Source organism: Schistocerca nitens, chromosome 11 (genome assembly GCF_023898315.1).
Source record: "Schistocerca nitens isolate TAMUIC-IGC-003100 chromosome 11, iqSchNite1.1, whole genome shotgun sequence".
Lineage (NCBI taxonomy): Eukaryota > Metazoa > Arthropoda > Insecta > Orthoptera > Acrididae > Schistocerca > Schistocerca nitens.
The window spans coordinates 169,720,113-169,738,357 of record NC_064624.1 but is presented as its reverse complement, the minus strand read 5'-3'; the positions used below and the strand labels follow the sequence as shown (position 1 = coordinate 169,738,357).

The 18,245-nt window shown below is 41.4% G+C and overlaps 1 protein-coding gene and 1 long non-coding RNA gene across 13 annotated transcripts in view; one reads left to right on the top strand and one right to left on the bottom strand.

The window, feature by feature from the left end:
- Window positions 1–18,245, top strand: part of LOC126213498 (putative sodium-dependent multivitamin transporter) — a 1,462,669-nt gene that overhangs the window by 501,723 nt on the left and 942,701 nt on the right. For 2 of the 12 annotated variants that reach the window (XM_049941333.1, XM_049941331.1), the window contains exon 9: window positions 12,701–12,925. The exons of 7 other annotated variants lie outside the window; for them this stretch is intronic. In XM_049941333.1, coding sequence (XP_049797290.1) covers window positions 12,701–12,925 — 225 coding nt within the window. Of the gene's footprint in view, window positions 1–9,303; window positions 9,451–12,700; window positions 12,926–17,865; window positions 18,018–18,245 lie in introns of all 12 variants that reach the window. 3 more of the 12 variants (XR_007541196.1, XR_007541198.1, XR_007541195.1) reach the window with 3 other exon arrangements.
- LOC126213507 (uncharacterized) overlaps window positions 9,702–18,245 on the bottom strand; it is a 162,203-nt gene continuing 153,659 nt past the window's right edge. Inside the window, exon 3 of the long non-coding RNA XR_007541206.1 lies at window positions 9,702–9,836. This is a non-coding gene — a long non-coding RNA (uncharacterized LOC126213507). The remainder of the gene's footprint in view (window positions 9,837–18,245) is intronic.

Sequence of the window (18,245 nt, the reverse complement as noted above, 5' to 3'; positions counted from 1 at the left end):
TGCGATAACAATTGTGGTCCAAGAACAGCATCTAAGGCTTCAATAAATACTCCAGCACTCACTCGTAGACCAAAGGGTAGAACACAAAATTGATAACTACGTCCCTCACATAGAAATGCAGTGTATTTACGACTGTTTTTATGGAGGTTCACCTGCCAAAACGATGAGCGGAGGTCGATATTGGTTAAATACTGTACATTATGAAATTTTAAAAGTTGTTCTTCCAAATTTATAGGTCGTGTGTTGATTGGGCTTATAACTTTGTTAATTTCTTGTGCGTCCAGCACTAACCTTACACTACCATCCTCTTTATTAACTGCTACGATCGGACTGCAATATGGTGAATGTGACCTTTTCAATGATACCCCAAGCTTGCATTTTTTCAATCTCTTTCAAAACTGCGGGTTTCTTTGACCAAGGAATATTATAATATGTTCTACAGTATGTTTTGTGTGGTTTAACATCCATCTCGTAAGTATAGCCTCTAATAATTCGAGGTTTCTGCACAAATACCTCAGCAAATTGCTGCAAAACTTCAAGTAATTCAAGTTGTTGTTACTTTGTCAGATATTCAGATTCTGTGCATTTTTCATATAAATCATTAGGTATAATTCCTGAGCTACAGCTTCATTAAAAGTTAAATCACATATGTTTGTTGCTGGTGGATACACAAAATGTAACTGTTCAAACTTACCTTGTTTACTGTTTAAGTTTGTACCCTGTGTTAACCCTATTGTCAGTTGTTGTTGGTTCACGGTTAAATGACATTTCCCTTTTCCTAAATCTATGATTGCTTGATATTCATTCAAAAAGTCAATTCCTAATATACAATGCATAACTAATTTGTCTACTACCAGAAAATTGTAATTGAGTGGTATATTTGAAAATGTGAAGTTAATTAGCACTTGAAATTTCACATTCTTCGATTTGTTACCGGTGGCACTTATAATGTGACAATTCTGTACTTGCAATGTTTGTATGTTCATTATTTGTTTGAGTTCATTATATAAGGACATTGAAATGACACTTGCTGCTGCTCCTGTATCTAACATTACTTCCACTTCATAACTACCAATCGTAACTCGTGTTACAGCCTGAATAATCTTCTTTGTTTTACTGGTACTATTAAAATCTACATCCTGATATAATTCTTTTTCTGTTTTCTTACTGTCATCATATCGGAAAAAACAAATCGTCGGTTCCGTTGCGCTCTGCTCCCTATCGACCGTAACTCGAGCGCTTAGCTCGGTCGTCATTCGTTTTCTGGTAGATTCGGTTGTTGCTGCGGGTTGGGTTCATTGCCCAACTCAATAATATGTACATTTCTGCCGCGCGTCACCCAAGTATCAGCTGTTTGGTTGTTGACATTAACTCGCGTCGCATTGGGAGTTCCGTTAGGTAGGAATTGAGGGTTGCTGTATTGCATGTGTCGTGGCGGTGGTCCATTGTGATTTCCCCATACATTATTTCATCCATGACTGTAACTGGTATTGTCATTACTGTTATTCCTGCAATACATGTTTGGATGTTGTTGTACGTCGTTTCTCTGAAAATATCCTGGATGGTACCTGTTATCCTCTCTTCTTTGATCTCTATGATTTCGGTTCCATCTTCTGTTGTTGTTATTTTGAATATAACTGTTATTGTTCTGATTGTAATTACTGTTCGGATAACCATTATAGTAATAATTACTGTTTCCTTGCCAATGCTGCGAGTTGTTTCTCCTAATATTGAATGGATTTGTCCCAGTGTAGTGCGTATTGTTTCTTTGAGTGTTTTGTGGTGGTGTCGGAGGCAGATTCCAATAGCCTCTGTCATTTCTGTTGTGCGTACGCGAATTGCTTGGATGGATCGGATACAATTGATTGAAATTCCTGATCTCATCTCTGTAAACAACATCTATCTCATCAACATAACTGAAAAAATTCTTTGTGTTGTCCTCGGACACTCCTATTAATTTATCACGATAAGGAAATGGTAAGTGGCTTTTAAGTGTTCTAATTACGTCTGGTAAATCTGCTGGTTTTGTCCAATATAATGTTTTGTCTAGGTAGCGTTCAAAGTATTGACGTAAAGTCTCTTTCTTTGGGTTGTAAATTTCTGGATTGTACACTTCTTGTTTTAAACTTTGCTGTTATGTGATTGACCAGAATCCCTCAAGAAATGCTTGTTCAAATGTTAAACATCGTCTTTTCATTGCTGCTCCCCACTTAGCTGCTCTTCCACGTAACAAATTTGTAACATATCGAATTTTATCGGCTTCTAACCAATGTCTCGGGAAAATACCATCAAAAGAGCGGATGAAAACAATCAGATGCACTTTGTCTTTCTCATCACATGAAAATGTCCGAAAGTATCCATGTCGTACTAATGTTTCATCAGCTACTCCCGATGGTATTATGGGTCCTGCATGTTGTGTCAAACTGTGCATAGTATGTGGTGATGTCTGATAGCAATTTTGATCTTGTGGTAGCATTGAAAATGGTTCATTGGGATTTGTATTACTCATTGGTAATTCTATTTTCGGCTGTGTGCTGGGTCTAGCATTATTCGGATTCTCATTTGTGTTTTGGTTGCCTGTTATGGGTTTTGGTATCACTGACAAACTTGGTATTACATTTTCTTTAAGTTTACGTACCTCTTTTTGAATATTATCTGTTTCTCCCTTTACTTGTTCCTTTGTCTTATCCAAAATGATCTGTGTCATTGTCTCAAACTTCTCATCTAAATAATCATCACATAATTTGCATTCATGCACAAGTTTCTCTGCTAGAGTTGTGTCATTCTTCAAAGATGCTACATCTGCTCTGTCTTCAAGTTTTTCTAACTTTTCCTGTAAGGATTTCTGCTCCAATGTTACATCATTTAATCTGTCTGAAAGGTCTGTAATCGTCAGGTCTAAGTGTTCTTGGTTTGTTTTTACGGAATTGTGTGACTGTCGTAATTCGTCAACTTGGGTACTGGTTTTCTGTTGTTCAAAAAACTACTGTTAACAATTTCTCATTACATCGTTGTAAGTCAGTTTTTGTCTCGTCACTGAATTCCACAAATACCTTTTCCTGTCTAGTAACCTTGTCTGATAAGTCAGTAAATTTCCTTTCAAGACTACTGGTGGTTTCTGTCAAGTCGGCAACTTGTCTCGATTGTTTTTCAAAATTTTGTTTTATGTCCCGTGTCAGTTCATCGAATTTAGTGTCAAATTTCCCAATGTCACGTTTTAAATTGTCATTTTTCTCTTCTAAAGCGTCAAATCTTTTGTCAACTTTTCTGTTTTGGTCACCAAGTAACTTCAGAATCTGGTTGAGCATGTCAGAGTCCTGTGTCTTAGTTTCGTCATTTTTTCGTGTCTGATTTATGTCTGGTTCTGAAGTTGACGTTGTCAATGTCGCGTTTTGTCACGTAGTACTCACTCTCCATTCGCCTGTATATCTGTTTAAATATAGGGGTTGTTGTCTTAATCGATCCGGTAAAATTATGTCTTGAACATCCTCACAATTAAGTTCAATATTCATTTGACTGTCGGATATGTTTTGCAATGTGTCACTTTCACTAAGCTCGTCCGTGGAAACAATTTCTATGCGTCTAGCGTCCATCTTGTGGTTTTCGTAATTAATTGCAAATAAAATTTTCCAATGGCAAAAAAAAAAAATAATTTAAAATATGATATGTTGAAATCTGAAATTTCTCTTATGGAAATGAATATTTCGATATGATTTTTAATTAGAAATTGAATTATTATTAAACTGGTACTGAAATTTCCCTCTCACAAATAAATGACTGTGAATATGCTCTTCACTTATCATTTGCAATAATAGTAAATCAATTTTAACTACAATTTGAGAAAATAATTGTGAAATAAATGGATCGGAATAAAGGAAGTACAGTTGGCTGCTTGAAACGAAAAAATGTAAATTTCTGTACTCACCATTTTTTTTTTTTTTATTTCAGTCTTATGTTGCAAATGTAGCGTCAAATATAGTTTTCAATCCAAAATTTTTCTTTCGCGCCCGTGCAAATTATTTTATGGAACATTATCCTTTTTTTATTTTTTTTATTTTTTTTTACCAAATTAATTTCCTCAGCATGAAAATGAAAATTAACACGAATTAATAACAGGGGAAACAATATTGTTGTAAATTTCATGCACGTAACATTACAATAGTAATGAATGAGACTTAGTCCAAATTCATTTTCTGTTGCTATAAAGTGGTTAAAATGAGATCAACTGTCCAACATTTATAATAATTGCACCTGTATCAAATCCGGAGATTGTAAGTCCTGTCACCAGGACGCCAATTGTAGTGTTTCCTTTTTCTCAGGGTTCTGCCGTGAAAAATATAAAATAGAAAATCTGATTGGGTTTTGAATTTTGATGGTTTCAGTTACGGATAAGGCGGACTTCGTATTATTGATTGAGATCGTGCTGTAATTTGACCATGCATGGCAGACCGGGTCGGCAACACTACAAAAAGCGACTGTACGGAAATAGCATCAGAAACTAATTGAAATTTACCTTATAATCTTGTTAGATACGCAGGATTAATTACAATATAGTCTTCATGGCTGTCCTCCTAATTTCTGTTGTAGGACGAGCCGTCTTTCACTTTTCTCCGTCTGTTGAAAACTACAAGTTGTCACTGTCATGATTAATTTACAAATTTGGCGATAACCACCACGAATCACTATTGAAACAACCTCGCTTTGTAATATAATTTTAATTTCCACCCAAAAGCACATCCAACACATCGCTGAAAAATACACGTGTTTCGTATGAAGACAAGAGAGAGAGTGTCATCAATTAGTTGTTAAAAACAAAAACGTACGCAAAAAGTAAAAAGACGAACAAAATTATTTATAAAAATCGGTTGCTGGTGCAGCGCTCTTCTGCGTGCGCGATCGTAAATTATATCTTTGTATTGGCAGAGGCGCGGTAGTGAAAGTACCATTACAAGTACTAGAAGTGGCTAAAGAATGTCTTGGAACAGTATTGTGTTAAAGTAGGATGAAGCAAACAGCTTGGTGGAATGACACAGTCAAGGCAGCCTGTAAAGGGAAAAAGAAGGTGTATCAGAAATGGCTACATACTAGAACTCAAGTAGACAGAGAAAGTTATGTTGAAGAAAGAAACAAAGCCAAACAGATAATTGCAGCATCCAAGAAGAAATCTTGGGAAGACTTTGAAAACAGGTTGGAGACTATGGGTCAAGCTGCTGGAAAACCATTCTGGAATGTAATTAGCAGTCTTCGAAAGGGAGGTAAGAAGGAAATGACAAGTATTTTGGACAGGTCAGGAAAACTGCTGGTGAATCATGTGGATACCTTGGGCAGATGGAGGGAATATTTTGAAGAGTTGCTCAATGTAGGTGAAAATGCGATCAGTAATGTTTCAGATTTCGTGGTAGAATGGGATAGGAATGATGATGGAAATAGGATCACATTTGAGGAAGTGGAGAAAATGGTCAATAGATTGCAGTGCAATAAAGCAGCTGTAGTGGATGAAATTAAGTCAGAACTCATCAAATACAGTGGAATGTCAGGTCTTAAATGGCTACACAGGATAACTGAAATTGCCTAGGAGTCGGGACAGGTTCCATCAGACTGGACAAAAGCAGTAATCACACCAATCTTTAAACATAGAAACAGAAAAGATTTTAACAACTACAGAGGTATCTCTTTAATCAGCGTTGTGGGTAAAATCTTCTCAGGTATTGTTGAAAGGAAAGTGCGAGTATTAGTTGAGGACCAATTGGATGAAAATCAGTGTGGGTTTAGGCCTCTTAGAGGTGGTCAGGACCAGATCTTTAGCTTACGGCAAATAATGGAGAAGTGTTATGAGTGGAACAGGGAATTGTATCTGTGCTTTATAGATCTAGGAAAAGACATATGACTGGGTTCCTAGGAGGAAGTTATTGTCTGTTCTATGAGATTATGGAATAGGAGGCTAACTTTTGCAAGCAATTAAAGGTCTTTACACGGATAATCAGGCAGCAGTTAGAGTTGACGGTAAATTGAGTTCATGGTTCAGAGTAGTTTCAGGGGTAAGACAAGGCTGCAACCTGTCTCCACTGTTGTTCATATTATTTATGGATCATATGTTGAAAACAATGTACTGGCTGGGTGAGATTAAGATATGTGAACACAAAATAAGCAGTCTCGCATATGCGGATGACTTAGTTGTGATGGCAGATTCGATTGAAAGTTTGCAAAGTAATATTTCAGAGCTAGATCAGAAATGTAAGGGCTATGGTATGAAGATTAGCATCTCCAAAACGAAAGTAATGGCAGTGGGAAAGAAATATAAATGGATTGAGTGCCAAATAGGAGGAACAGAGTTAGAACAGGTGGACGGTTTCAAGTACTTAGGATGCATATTCTCACAGGATAGCAACATAGTGAAAGAACTGGGAGCGAGGTGTAGCAAAGCTGATGCAGTGAGCGCTCAGCTACGATCTACTCTCTTCTGCAAGAAGGAAGTCAGTACCAAGACTAAGTTATCTGTGCACCGTGCAATCTTCCGACCAACTTTGTTGTATGGAAGCGAAAGCTCGGTGGATTCAGGTTACCTTATCAACAAGGTTGAGGTTACGGATAGGAAAGTAGCTAGGATGATTGCAGGTACTAGTAGATGGGAACAATGGCAGGGGGGTGTCCACAATGAGGAAATCAAAGAAAAACTGGGAATGAACTCTTTAGATGTAGCAGTCAGGGCGAACAGGCTTAGATGGTGGGGTCATCTTACACGCATGGGAGAAGCAAGGTTACCCAAGAGACTCATGGATTCAGCAGTAGAGGGTAGGAGGAGTCGGGGCAGGCCAAGGAGAAGGTACCTGGATTCGGTTAAGAATGATTTTGAAGTAATAGGTTTAACATCAGAAGTGGCACCAATGTTAGCACTGAATAGGGGCTCATGGAGGAATTTTATAAGGGGGGCTATGCTCCAGACTGAATGCTGAAAGGTATAATCAGTCTTAAATGATGATGATGATTAATTAATCCAATGTATTTTCTGTTCCATGTACTATGTATTAAGAGTATGATTGCAAGAGTTGAAGAAGATTAAGCAGTTCACTCATGATGTCTTAGTCATGAACGCTTGATACACTGATGTGATCTATTCGGCCTGTTGTAGGGGCCCAACTGTACAATGCTGCATGGTGTCGTGGTTGCACAGCTGGATCTTGCCACGGACGTCGGGAGGGAAGTTGCAGTCCGTGCAGCCTATTGGGCACAGTTTGAGTCGAGTCATGACATCCTGCGGTTGCACAAAAATCATTATTCAACATCGTGGCATTGCTGACAGAGTTCCTCTGAGCCATAGTCTATAGGTAGCGGTCATCCACTGCAGTAGTAGCCCTTGGACGGCCTGATTGAAGCATGTCATCAACAGTTTCTGTATCTCCTCCATGTCCGAACAACATCGCTTTGGTTCACACTGAGATGCCTGGACACTTCCTTTCTTGAGAGCCTTCCTGGCACAAATTTACAATGCAGACATGATCAAACTGCAGTATTAACTGTCTAGGCATGGTTGAAGTATAGACAACATGAGCCGTGTACCTCCTTCGTGGTGGAATCACTGGAACTGATTGGCTGTCAGTCCCCTCCATCTAATAGGTGCTGCTCATGCATGGTTGTTTACATCTTAGGGCACTTTTAGTGGAGCTCTGAACAGTCAAAGGGACTGTGTCTGTGATACAATATTACAATATCCACAGACAATATTTGTCTTCAGGAGTTCTGGTAACCGGGGTGATGCAAAGCTTTTTTTGATGTGTGTATATGATTTAATATACAGTTTGGAAGTTAGGAGATGAGGTACTGGCAGAAATAAAGCTTTGAGGACAGGGCGTGAGTCGTGCTTGGGTAGCCCAGTTGGTAGAGCTTGGTAGAGCACTTGCTCACGAAAGGCAAAGATCCTGAGTTCGAGTCTCAGTCCGGCATACAGTTTTAATCTGCCAGGAAGTTTCATATCAGCGCACACTCCGCTGCAGAGTGAAAATCTCATTCTGGAAACATATATTACCTGCCATATCATCCTACTAGAAATATCTTTAAAACAGTAGTTTTGAGTGCATTTTTGAATGGATATTTTAAAAATGTTTTTTTTAATGTATTTTGAAAGATATTTTGATTTTTACAGATTTATTTGTATGTTCCTCTCGTGCTGTCATATCTATGTCATCATTTACTGCTGTACTTTAAACACACTTTAAACACAAGTTTAAGTACTATAGTAGAGCCACATTAATCTTTAGGCCTGTCAGCCAACTTTAAACATAAATCACCATACTGGAAGGAGAATATGTACTTCATGTGATGTCAGTGTAAGTTTCCTGTATTGCCTCAATTTTTATCTTTTACAGTGTATATTCTGATGATGCTCTTGTTAATCTGAAGAGTGAAACCAGTCAATACAACAAAAAATGTGTGATTTGTAGCTGTTTCCAAAAATTTAATTTGGATATTGCATAATTAGAAAATCTGCCCAAATGGAAAGTCAATATGAGGCCTCTGCAGGTGCTGATAACGCTTCTCAGATGATTATGCAGCTTCTCTGTCTCCTTCACAGTGACCACTTAATGTCCTAATCTGTTCATGCCTTTTTTATATTGTACCAGACCTGGTAACAACACAAAACATAAAAAACAGTAATGCACCCTTATGGCCATTCTACCCGTTTTGTGTGTGTGTGTGTGTGTGTGTGTGTGTGTGCGCATGCTCTGTTACATTAACATCTGATCAGTCTTCAGAGTGCTTCACTTTCTTGGCCAGGCAGTGTATATAATTATTGCTCTTGACTCCAGTAAAACTTACAGCAATATCATAAACTTTCTTTCCAATTTTTCACAGTAAATAGGTATCTAAGTATCTAATTAAATTAGATGCTTTATTTCAGTAACAAATTTGGTTCTTGTTACATAATTTATAAGGTACTTTGAGATAATTTTGTGATAGAGCAAGGAGTACTGGTAGTCTTGCGCGAAGTTTGAAAAGTAGTGGAGAGGCACTGGCAATAGTCAGACTGTGAGGACGGGGTGCCAACTGTACCAGGGTAGTTCAGCCAGGAAGAGCATTCCACTGAATGGTGACATTTCAGGTTTGAATCCTGGTCCGAACCAAGTTTTAGTCTGCTAGGAAGTTCCAAATTACAATGCAGTTGTGGTAACTGAACTGAGAGGTATTTGACAAGATATCAGGCAGATGTCGGTCCATCCTGTGTTTACCCGAGTCAGCGCTGTCACGGTCTCCTGTGCCGGATGTAATGCAGCTACCCTCGGAATGACACGAGCACTTTATTTGCAGCTGATGCCGTTGTATGTGGTGGACACAATGAGCGGCATGCCGGGCTTGCCGGGCCTCTTCGTCACTGGCATCTTCAGTGGTTCCCTGAGCACCGTCTCGTCGGCTGTCAACTCGCTGGCTGCCGTCACATTGGAGGATTACTTTAAGGTGAGGCCTACTGCAGCTGCGATGAGAGGAATATGTGGGCTATGGGTGGATAGGTGTCATATGTCCCCGTATCAAAAACAGTTGATGTATGGTGTTTGTGCACCAGTGTGTGTGTGTGTGTGTGTGTGTGTGTGTGTGTGTGTGTGTGTGTGTTTGTTTGTTTTTAAATGCATTAACTGGATGGGCCTACTTTCTTATTTGTTTTGAATTGTAGATCATTTTTGTTGTCTGGAGCCTGGTTTGCACAGGAGAATGAGCATCTGCCAAGAAATGTTCTGTCTTTTGTAAATGGTACGTAAGTGAACAGCCTTTGATTACATTTGGTTATCAGTTACTTACACTCACACTTGTTCCACTGGTTGAATTGGAGTGAGTGATGGAGTGGTCTGAAAAAAAAAAAAAGTAATGTTGGTGATACAGCACTATATGTATCATATATGCTTCTGGGAGCCAAGTGATCCACACAACAAATGCGAAACAAAAAGAAATATGATAAGTAGATAGTTGCCAAAGCTCTTACAGGTCCAGCTGGGGATGTGAGAATGATGATAAATCCATTACATGCTTCTATCAGGTGAGAACGGAGCCAATAAGTACAAGCTTTCTTGTTTCTTCTTGTTAAAAAGGAAAAGCATAACATAATTCTGCAAAAGTAAACAAGTATGAATGTGTGTCTATTGTGCTGACTAAACTAAAAATGTACAAAATATTTTATCATTCTCTCTGCTTAAGAGCATGGTAGCTGTAACTAAATTGATGATGCCTGTCATTTTAGAGGTTTTTAATGTTAGACCTGAATAAATAAAAATCTTTTTCATTGATTATGCAATCTCTCTTCTAACTCATTTGACACGTTTACATACATTTGATGCTTCATTAATCACACTTTCACATTATAATCATTATAAGTAGTAGCGCGCATGATAATGGGATGTTCGTGCTAGAACACTTGTCTCATTAAATTTAATTTCATGATTCCCATCTCGAAAAACGTGCTCAGCTACGGCCGATTTTTTGATGTGTCCTAAGCGACAGTTTCTGTTATGTTCAGCTAAGCGTGTATTTACACTTATTTTCGTTGTTCCAATATATACTTGTCCGCAACTGCATGGAATTTTGTATACCCCAGGTGTTGCTAGGGGATGTCGGGCGTCTTTTGCAGTTCTTAAATATTCCTTAATCTTCTTGGTGGGTCTGAAGATTGTTTCGATCCCATACTTGGCCCGAACTTTCCCGACACGGTCCGTAACCTTATTAATAAATGGTAGGAAAACTTTTCCAGTAGGTGATCGTTGTTGCTCTGGACATAGCAGATTTTGTTGGCTCTGGCCACCAAGGTTTTAATGACACCTCTTTTTTGCCTAGGATGATGGCTAGATTCCTTGTGGAGGTATCAATCCGTGTGAGTGTTCTTTCTATATACCTTGTGGCCCAGCGTCCCATCCACCCGTTTAATTACCGACACATCCAGGAAATTGAGTTGACCATTGCTCTTTTTCTCCATCGTAAACTGTATCTTCGGATTAATGCTGTTCAGGTGCATCAAGAAGACATCCAACTCTTCTTCACCATGAGTCCACACTACAAATGTGTCATCAACATAGCGGTACCATTTAGCAGGCTTTTTACTGGCAGTCTGCAGCACTGGCTGTTCGAAGATCTCCATAAATAAATTGGCAACAGCTGGGCTGAGAGGGCTTCCCATAGCCACCCTGTCGATCTGTTCGGAAAACTAGTTATACTGGAAATAAGTTGTCGTCAGGCAGTGTTTAAGTAAAGCCACTATGTCAGTCATAAAAATATCTGCTATATATGAAATAGCTTCGTTTACAGGCACCATGGTAAACACTACATCGAAGCTCACAAGAATATCACTTGGGCTGATGTTAATCTCCCTCAGTTTTTCAATAAAATGCGCCGAGTTGTTAATGTAACTATCTGTTCTGCCGATGTGTGGTTGCAGCAAGCAGGTGAGATATCTGGCCACCTCTTGTGTCAGAGATCCTATGGTTCTCACAATTGGTCTCAATGGGACCTGTGGTTTATGCACCTTTGGGAGTCCAAAAAGTCTTTGTGGATAAGCTTCGTTTTGCAGAGTTGTTTTTTATCATCCAAAGAAAGAGAAGATTGTTTCACCAGTTGATTGGTATTTCTCAATATTTTGGTTGTAGGATCCTTCTGAAGCTTTTTGTACATAGTGGGATCCAAAAGGTGACTAATCTTCTTGTGATAATCTTCGGTGTTCAGCAAAACCGTAGCATTTCCTTTATCGGCTGCAAGTACAATAATGCTCTTACGCGCATTGATCTCCCTCAGTGCCCTCCTTTCCGATTGAGACAAATTGCTGGTAGATGGTTTCGCTTGGCGTAATATTCTGGCTGTTTCAGTCCCGATTTCATCCGCGGAGTGCGATGGTAACAAACGGATTCCTGCCTCCACATTCGCTATAATGTCCTCTGTAGGAACCTTTAGTGGCGTGACTGGAAAGTTGCCTCCTATCAACAGAACTGAATGTTGCTCTTTTGTTAATTCTCTCCCAGACATGTTAATCACAGTTCGAGAGTTGCCAGCGACTGATGTTTCACCTCTGCCTTTCTGTAGGCCATCGAATTTCCTCTTTTGCTTATTAGTTGCCATTTCTGCACTGAGGTCCATGGTCCTGAACCATAGACAGTCCACCTTATTCCAGTCATAACACTGCATTATGTTACTGATGTATAAATGGAGATGTAAGAGCTTACTGCTAGTTTCCGCTAGTTCTCGCCGCGTATGGTGAATTCGTTCAGATATCGCTAAGACTGCTATCCGTGCTTCTTCACAGAGCAGGCGAGCCACCGACTTCCACACTGTTAACTGGCACAGACACTAAACACCTTGTCACCGACTTCCGATTCCACCACCCTTCGACCACTGTCCGTAGATGCTAATGACGGTAGTACGCCAAAATCCAATGAACTGTGCAGTTTCCACAGTGCTAGTAGCCACTTGTTCTCACATCACATACCTACAGTGCACCAGGCTGCACTGAATCTGGCAATAGGCAGCGGCCTCACAATTTTGGCCTATCGGTGTAAACACGGATTACTGTCACGATACCGTGAGCAGACTGCCGAGAGACCACCGCCGGAACATTGCGGAGACAGGTATCGGTTCCCGTGTTAGTGCAGGGGCTCTGCGTATGTGGTCGCTAGCCAGCTGTGCGATTGCCGTTCGTGACGAAACGGTGACGCAGTTTTGCGGTGTTCGGCAGCCACTGTACGTGCAGTACCGGGGCCACCCGCTGGGGGAGTCGCGGTCGCCGCTTGTGGGGAAGCTGCTGGCACTGGTGTTCGGACTGCTGTTTCTGGGACTGGCTTTCATGGCGCAGTTCCTCGGTGGCGTGCTGCAGGCCAGCCTCACGATATTCGGCGCCGTCGGCGGACCCGTGCTCGGCTTCTTCTCGCTCGGCATGTTCCTGCCCCACGCCAACGAGCCGGTACGTACTCCTCGTCCTGCTGCCTCGCCAGAGACTCTGCTAGAGAGGTCTGGTGTGTAGAACTGGGATGCCGAGGTATACCGGTAGTGAACTCTCTTATCTATTGTTATTGGCACTGTGATGAAATAACTGAAGTAAAGCAGAGGAGACATAGCAAGCCTGACAAACTCCCACAGTGATCTGTTTGTACCATTACCCCTCAGTGTTCTCAGAAGTAAATACAAGAGATGACATGAGACCTGTTTTTCTGTCAGTGTTGAAATAAATTATTTTGTTTTATGCACAAGGCATCTACAGATGCGGAAGAGATTTTAGGGTTCAAATTTTGTTGTGTGTACTATATTAAAAGATCTGTAACAGGCAGGTTACTTCTTTTCTCCACATTTCATTCAATCTTTACTGATAATTTACATCTATATTTCTACCATACACATCACTGTGAAGTGCGTAACATATGGTATGTCCCACTGTACCGGTTATTATGATTTCTTCCCATTGCATTCACGTACGGAGTGCAGGAAGAATGATTTTTGAATGCCTCTGTTCATGCAGTAATTATTCTAATCTTACCCTCACAATCCCTATCTGAATTGTCGCATCCTGTACAACACAATGCACCTTGCCTTTATGCTACACGGAAACTTACTTCCAAAACATGTCAGACTGTAACTGGTGCTGCTCGCCAAGGGTCAGCGGGTCCAAAACATCCAAAGATATTGCTTGCTGTAAGTATCAATCACATCGTAAATATAAGCAACTTTGTGCATATTTCATTTATAATTAATTTTTAATTTTTGTAGTTCAGTATCCAATATTAATGCCAACAGTAGTAGTAATTGTGGTGATGGTGAGGAGGAGGAGGGGGAGAATGTTTCTAGTTACATGAATGCACAAAATATGCATGACATTTTTAAAATTACATTATTTGTGTGAAAATATTTTTCCTTATATACATTTTTGTTAGTTTGTGTGTGAATGTTACACTAATTTTTTAATGTTGTAATCCAAAAAAATTGTGGAAGATGTCTTGTTGCACCATAAAGGAAATTAGGAGTCTATCACATACTTCACTGATACTATTGAGCTGTTCCATTACATACTGAACATCACCAACAAACTGGTTACATACAGCTCTCTCCCCAAACACGTCATGTCTAAGCTGCTTAATGACTGCAACCTTCATTACTTGAACCTGCTTGCTGTGTTTGAGCCTCAGTCTCCGTCTGCAATTTCTGTCCCCCACACTTCTCGTCCGTTACCAAACTGATGATTCTTTGATGCCTCCAGATGTGTACCACTCATCTGATCTTTTTTCAGGTTTGCCACAATTATTTTCTCTCCAATTTGATTTGGTACCTCTTCCGTAATTATCCAAACTACCCACATGTCTCTTAGCATTCTTCTGTAGCACCCATTTTGAAAACGTTCTATTTTCTTTTTGTCTGTAGTGTTTATTGTTTTTGTCTAACTTCCATATAATGACACATTCCAAACAAATTCTTCCAGAAAAAACTTACTTAAATATGTGTTAGAAATTAAGGTATTTCTCTTTTTCAGAAAAGTTTCCCTTTCCCTCCTTCATCCTCTCTGGCCTCATTGTCACAATCAGTGGCTCCTTTTCATTCTGGTGTCCAGGTGAGCTACCCCTCCTTCTAACATTCCCCAATCTATCCATCTCTGTTCCCTGAGAAAGGAACTAACAGTGCCATAGTGCCAACTGCAATGATTAGCCCTTTTGCTTTAGATTGGTCTATAAAATAATTGTCAATTAGGATGAGCAGTACTCTGATAGATCCTTAAGTGTGAATAAATGAAAGATAAAAGGTATTATAAAAGGAGGGAACCTGATAGCACTCAGTTAAAAAATGGATGATAGCTTGTGTAGGCTTTCATATCACCTGTCCGAAGATAATACTAAGAATGATTATAAAATGAAATCTCGAAACCAGTTGTAGCAAAAGTTCTGAAAAACCAGGACTTGGCAGGGTCCTGAGAATATGCAATACATGTGTGAAGGGAAGGAAGGAAGGAAGAAAGAAAGGAAGGAAACATTAGTACACTCCTGGAAATGGAAAAAAGAACACATTGACACCAGTGTGTCAGACCCACCATACTTGCTCCGCACACTGCGAGAGGGCTGTACAAGCAATGATCACACGCACGGCACAGCGGACACACCAGGAACCGCGGTGTTGGCCGTCGAATGGCGCTAGCTGCGCAGCATTTGTGCACCGCTGCCGTCAGTGTCAGCCAGTTTGCCTTGGCATACGGAACTCCATCGCAGTCTTTAACACTGGTAGCATGCCGCGACAGCGTGGACGTGAACCGTATGTGCAGTTGACGGACTTTGAGCGAGGGCGTATAGTGGGCATGCGGGAGGCCGGGTGGACGTACCGCCGAATTGCTCAACACGTGGGGCGTGAGGTCTCCACAGTACATCGATGTTGTCGCCAGTGGTCGGCGGAAGGTGCACGTGCCCGTCGACCTGGGACCGGACCGCAGCGACGCACGGATGCACGCCAAGACCATAGGATCCTACGCAGTGCCGTAGGGGAATGCACCGCCACTTCCCAGCAAATTAGGGACACTGTTGCTCCTGGGGTATCGGCGAGGACCATTCGCAACCGTCTCCATGAAGCTGGGCTACGGTCCCGCACACCGTTAGGCCGTCTTCCGCTCACGCCCCAACATCGTTCAGCCTGCCTCCAGTGGTGTCGCGACAGGCGTGAATGGAGGGACGAATGGAGACGTGTCGTCTTCAGCGATGAGAGTCGCTTCTGCCTTGGTGCCAATGATGGTCGTATGCGTGTTTGGCGCCGTGCAGGTGAGCGCCACAATCAGGACTGCATACGACCGAGGCACACAGGGCCAACACCCGGCATCATGGTGTGGGGAGCGATCTCCTACACTGGCCGTACACCACTGGTGATCGTCGAAGGGACACTGAATAGTGCACGGTACATCCAAACCGTCATCGAACCCATCGTTCTACCATTCCTAGACCGTCAAGGGAACTTGCTGTTCCAACAGGACAATGCACGTCCGCATGTATCCCGTGCCACCCAACGTGCTCTAGAAGGTGTAAGTCAACTACCCTGGCCAGCAAGATCTCCGGATCTGTCCCCCATTGAGCATGTTTGGGACTGGATGAAGCGTCGTCTCACGCGGTCTGCACGTCCAGCACGAACGCTGGTCCAACTGAGGCGCCAGGTGGAAATGGCATGGCAAGCCGTTCCACAGGACTACATCCAGCATCTCTACGATCGTCTCCATGGGAGAATAGCAGCCTGCATTGCTGCGAAAGGTGGATATACACTGTACTAGTGCCGACATTGTGCATGCTCTGTTGCCTGTGTCTATGTGCCTGTGGTTCTGTCAGTGTGATCATGTGATGTATCTGACCCCAGGAATGTGTCAATAAAGTTTCCCCTTCCTGGGACAATGAATTGACGGTGTTCTTATTTCAATTTCCAGGAGTGTATTTAATCCAGTCGACATTGAAATCAATAGAGACGGAGCAGAAGCTCAGGATGTTCAAGGATGTGGAAAAAAATTGGCTATGCCCTTCCAAAGGCATCATCCTGGAGTTTGGCTGGATTGATTTTAAGAAATCATGGAAAACCTAAACATGGATGACCAGACACAGATTTGAACTGTGGCCCTCCCAGGTAGGAGTCCAGCGTGCTAACCAATGCACCAGCTCGCTTTGTATCAGTAAAGGAATTGACACATGAGACACCAGTTTTAGCAATGCAAGACTGCTATTCCAGTGTTAAGGTCAACTTACTGACCTGACGGCAGCCATCCGTGAAACTGAGACAGACATTGCGAGAATTGTAACAGCTCAGTATATGTCATATAACAATTTTAGCTTACCGAACTTGCACATAAACATCTGCACCTTCTGCTGCTTGATAGTTGAATGTGGTGCACTGTTATTAAATGATATCCCAACACTGTGGAACAATGTGTTCGTTTCTCTTCACATTTATTAACACACAGCTCAGTTGATGGTCAGCTTTGTGAACTATAGAATGTCCGTATCTTTGCCGACATCATTAAGCGGCAGCAATCAGTAAAAAGTCCGCCAACACAAATGACACTGTTTTGCACTATTCCATTGTTGTTTCACAGTTGTGGGGCTATACCAATTCCTTCGTTTTTGCATCAGCTAGGTTGGTGATTGACATATGTCCAAGTGATTAGCAGTAACATAAAATAAACAGCGAGTTAGGAAACAAAAAAAATTCATGGGCCACGCACGAAAGTGACACAGATGGTGAGCTAGCAGCAAAACCCCCTAATGAAGCTGTTCCCTACGAGTTAATTAGTAATCAAATAATTGGTTGGTTGGGGTCCGATGCAGCTGTATACCGTGGGTCATTACCGAGAAGTAACACCTATCCGTGGCAACAGAATGACGTAATGAAAGTTTATTTCATTATAGTTTAGTTAAGCAATGCTTTAGCAAGGGTATGTAAGTTTATTTTACGGTTGTGTAATCAAACTAAGATTAAACAATGATTTTGCTCACACATCTTAATCTCGGTATCATAAAGACCACTACTCTTTACAAGTGTACAAAGTATACCGTATGCCGGCTTGTGTTACGAAAAATGGTGAACCCACTGGATGGTTAAGTTCGTTTCCCGTTGCTTCACTTTTAAGGGTAGTAATCAGTGACATTTTTCCTCGTTACTTTTCTTAACAATCGACATGAATTTCCCAAATACTTTGGTATCAGAAATGACAGTATTAGTCTTGCCCAGATTGCATAAATATCTACAGATGCCCACGAGGCTTTCTCGTCCTTCAGTTATTTCTGCTCACCGTCAACTGAAAGAGCGACGTGAACTTTTCTCAGATCCCTGCAGACTCTTCTGACTATTTTTCATCCCCTCTTCCCACTGAACGCCTACTGCTACGTGACGGTGTTGCAGGGAGCCATAACGGGCCTGGCCACGGGGCTCGCCTTCTCCATGTGGGTCGGCTTCTTCGTCCCCCGGCCGGACGCAGTAAGGCTGCCCACCAGGACGGACGGCTGCGACGTCAACGTTACGGCCACACCGCCGCCGCGCACCCAGGACCCCAGGTCGGCCGCAGCATCTCCTCAAACATTTCCGCAGTGTCATAAATTAACACTGTACTTTTGGGTGTTCAGCAGAGTTGTCAGTTCCATTATTCCACACGATACTTCGACGACTTGACGCAGTCATCTTCTTCAGTTGACGTGAGGTGTATTGTTAAGTGTACCTGCTGCCTGGACTCTCACAAAATTCAATTTTTTTCCCTTTTTTCACACATTATATCACCTTTGCTA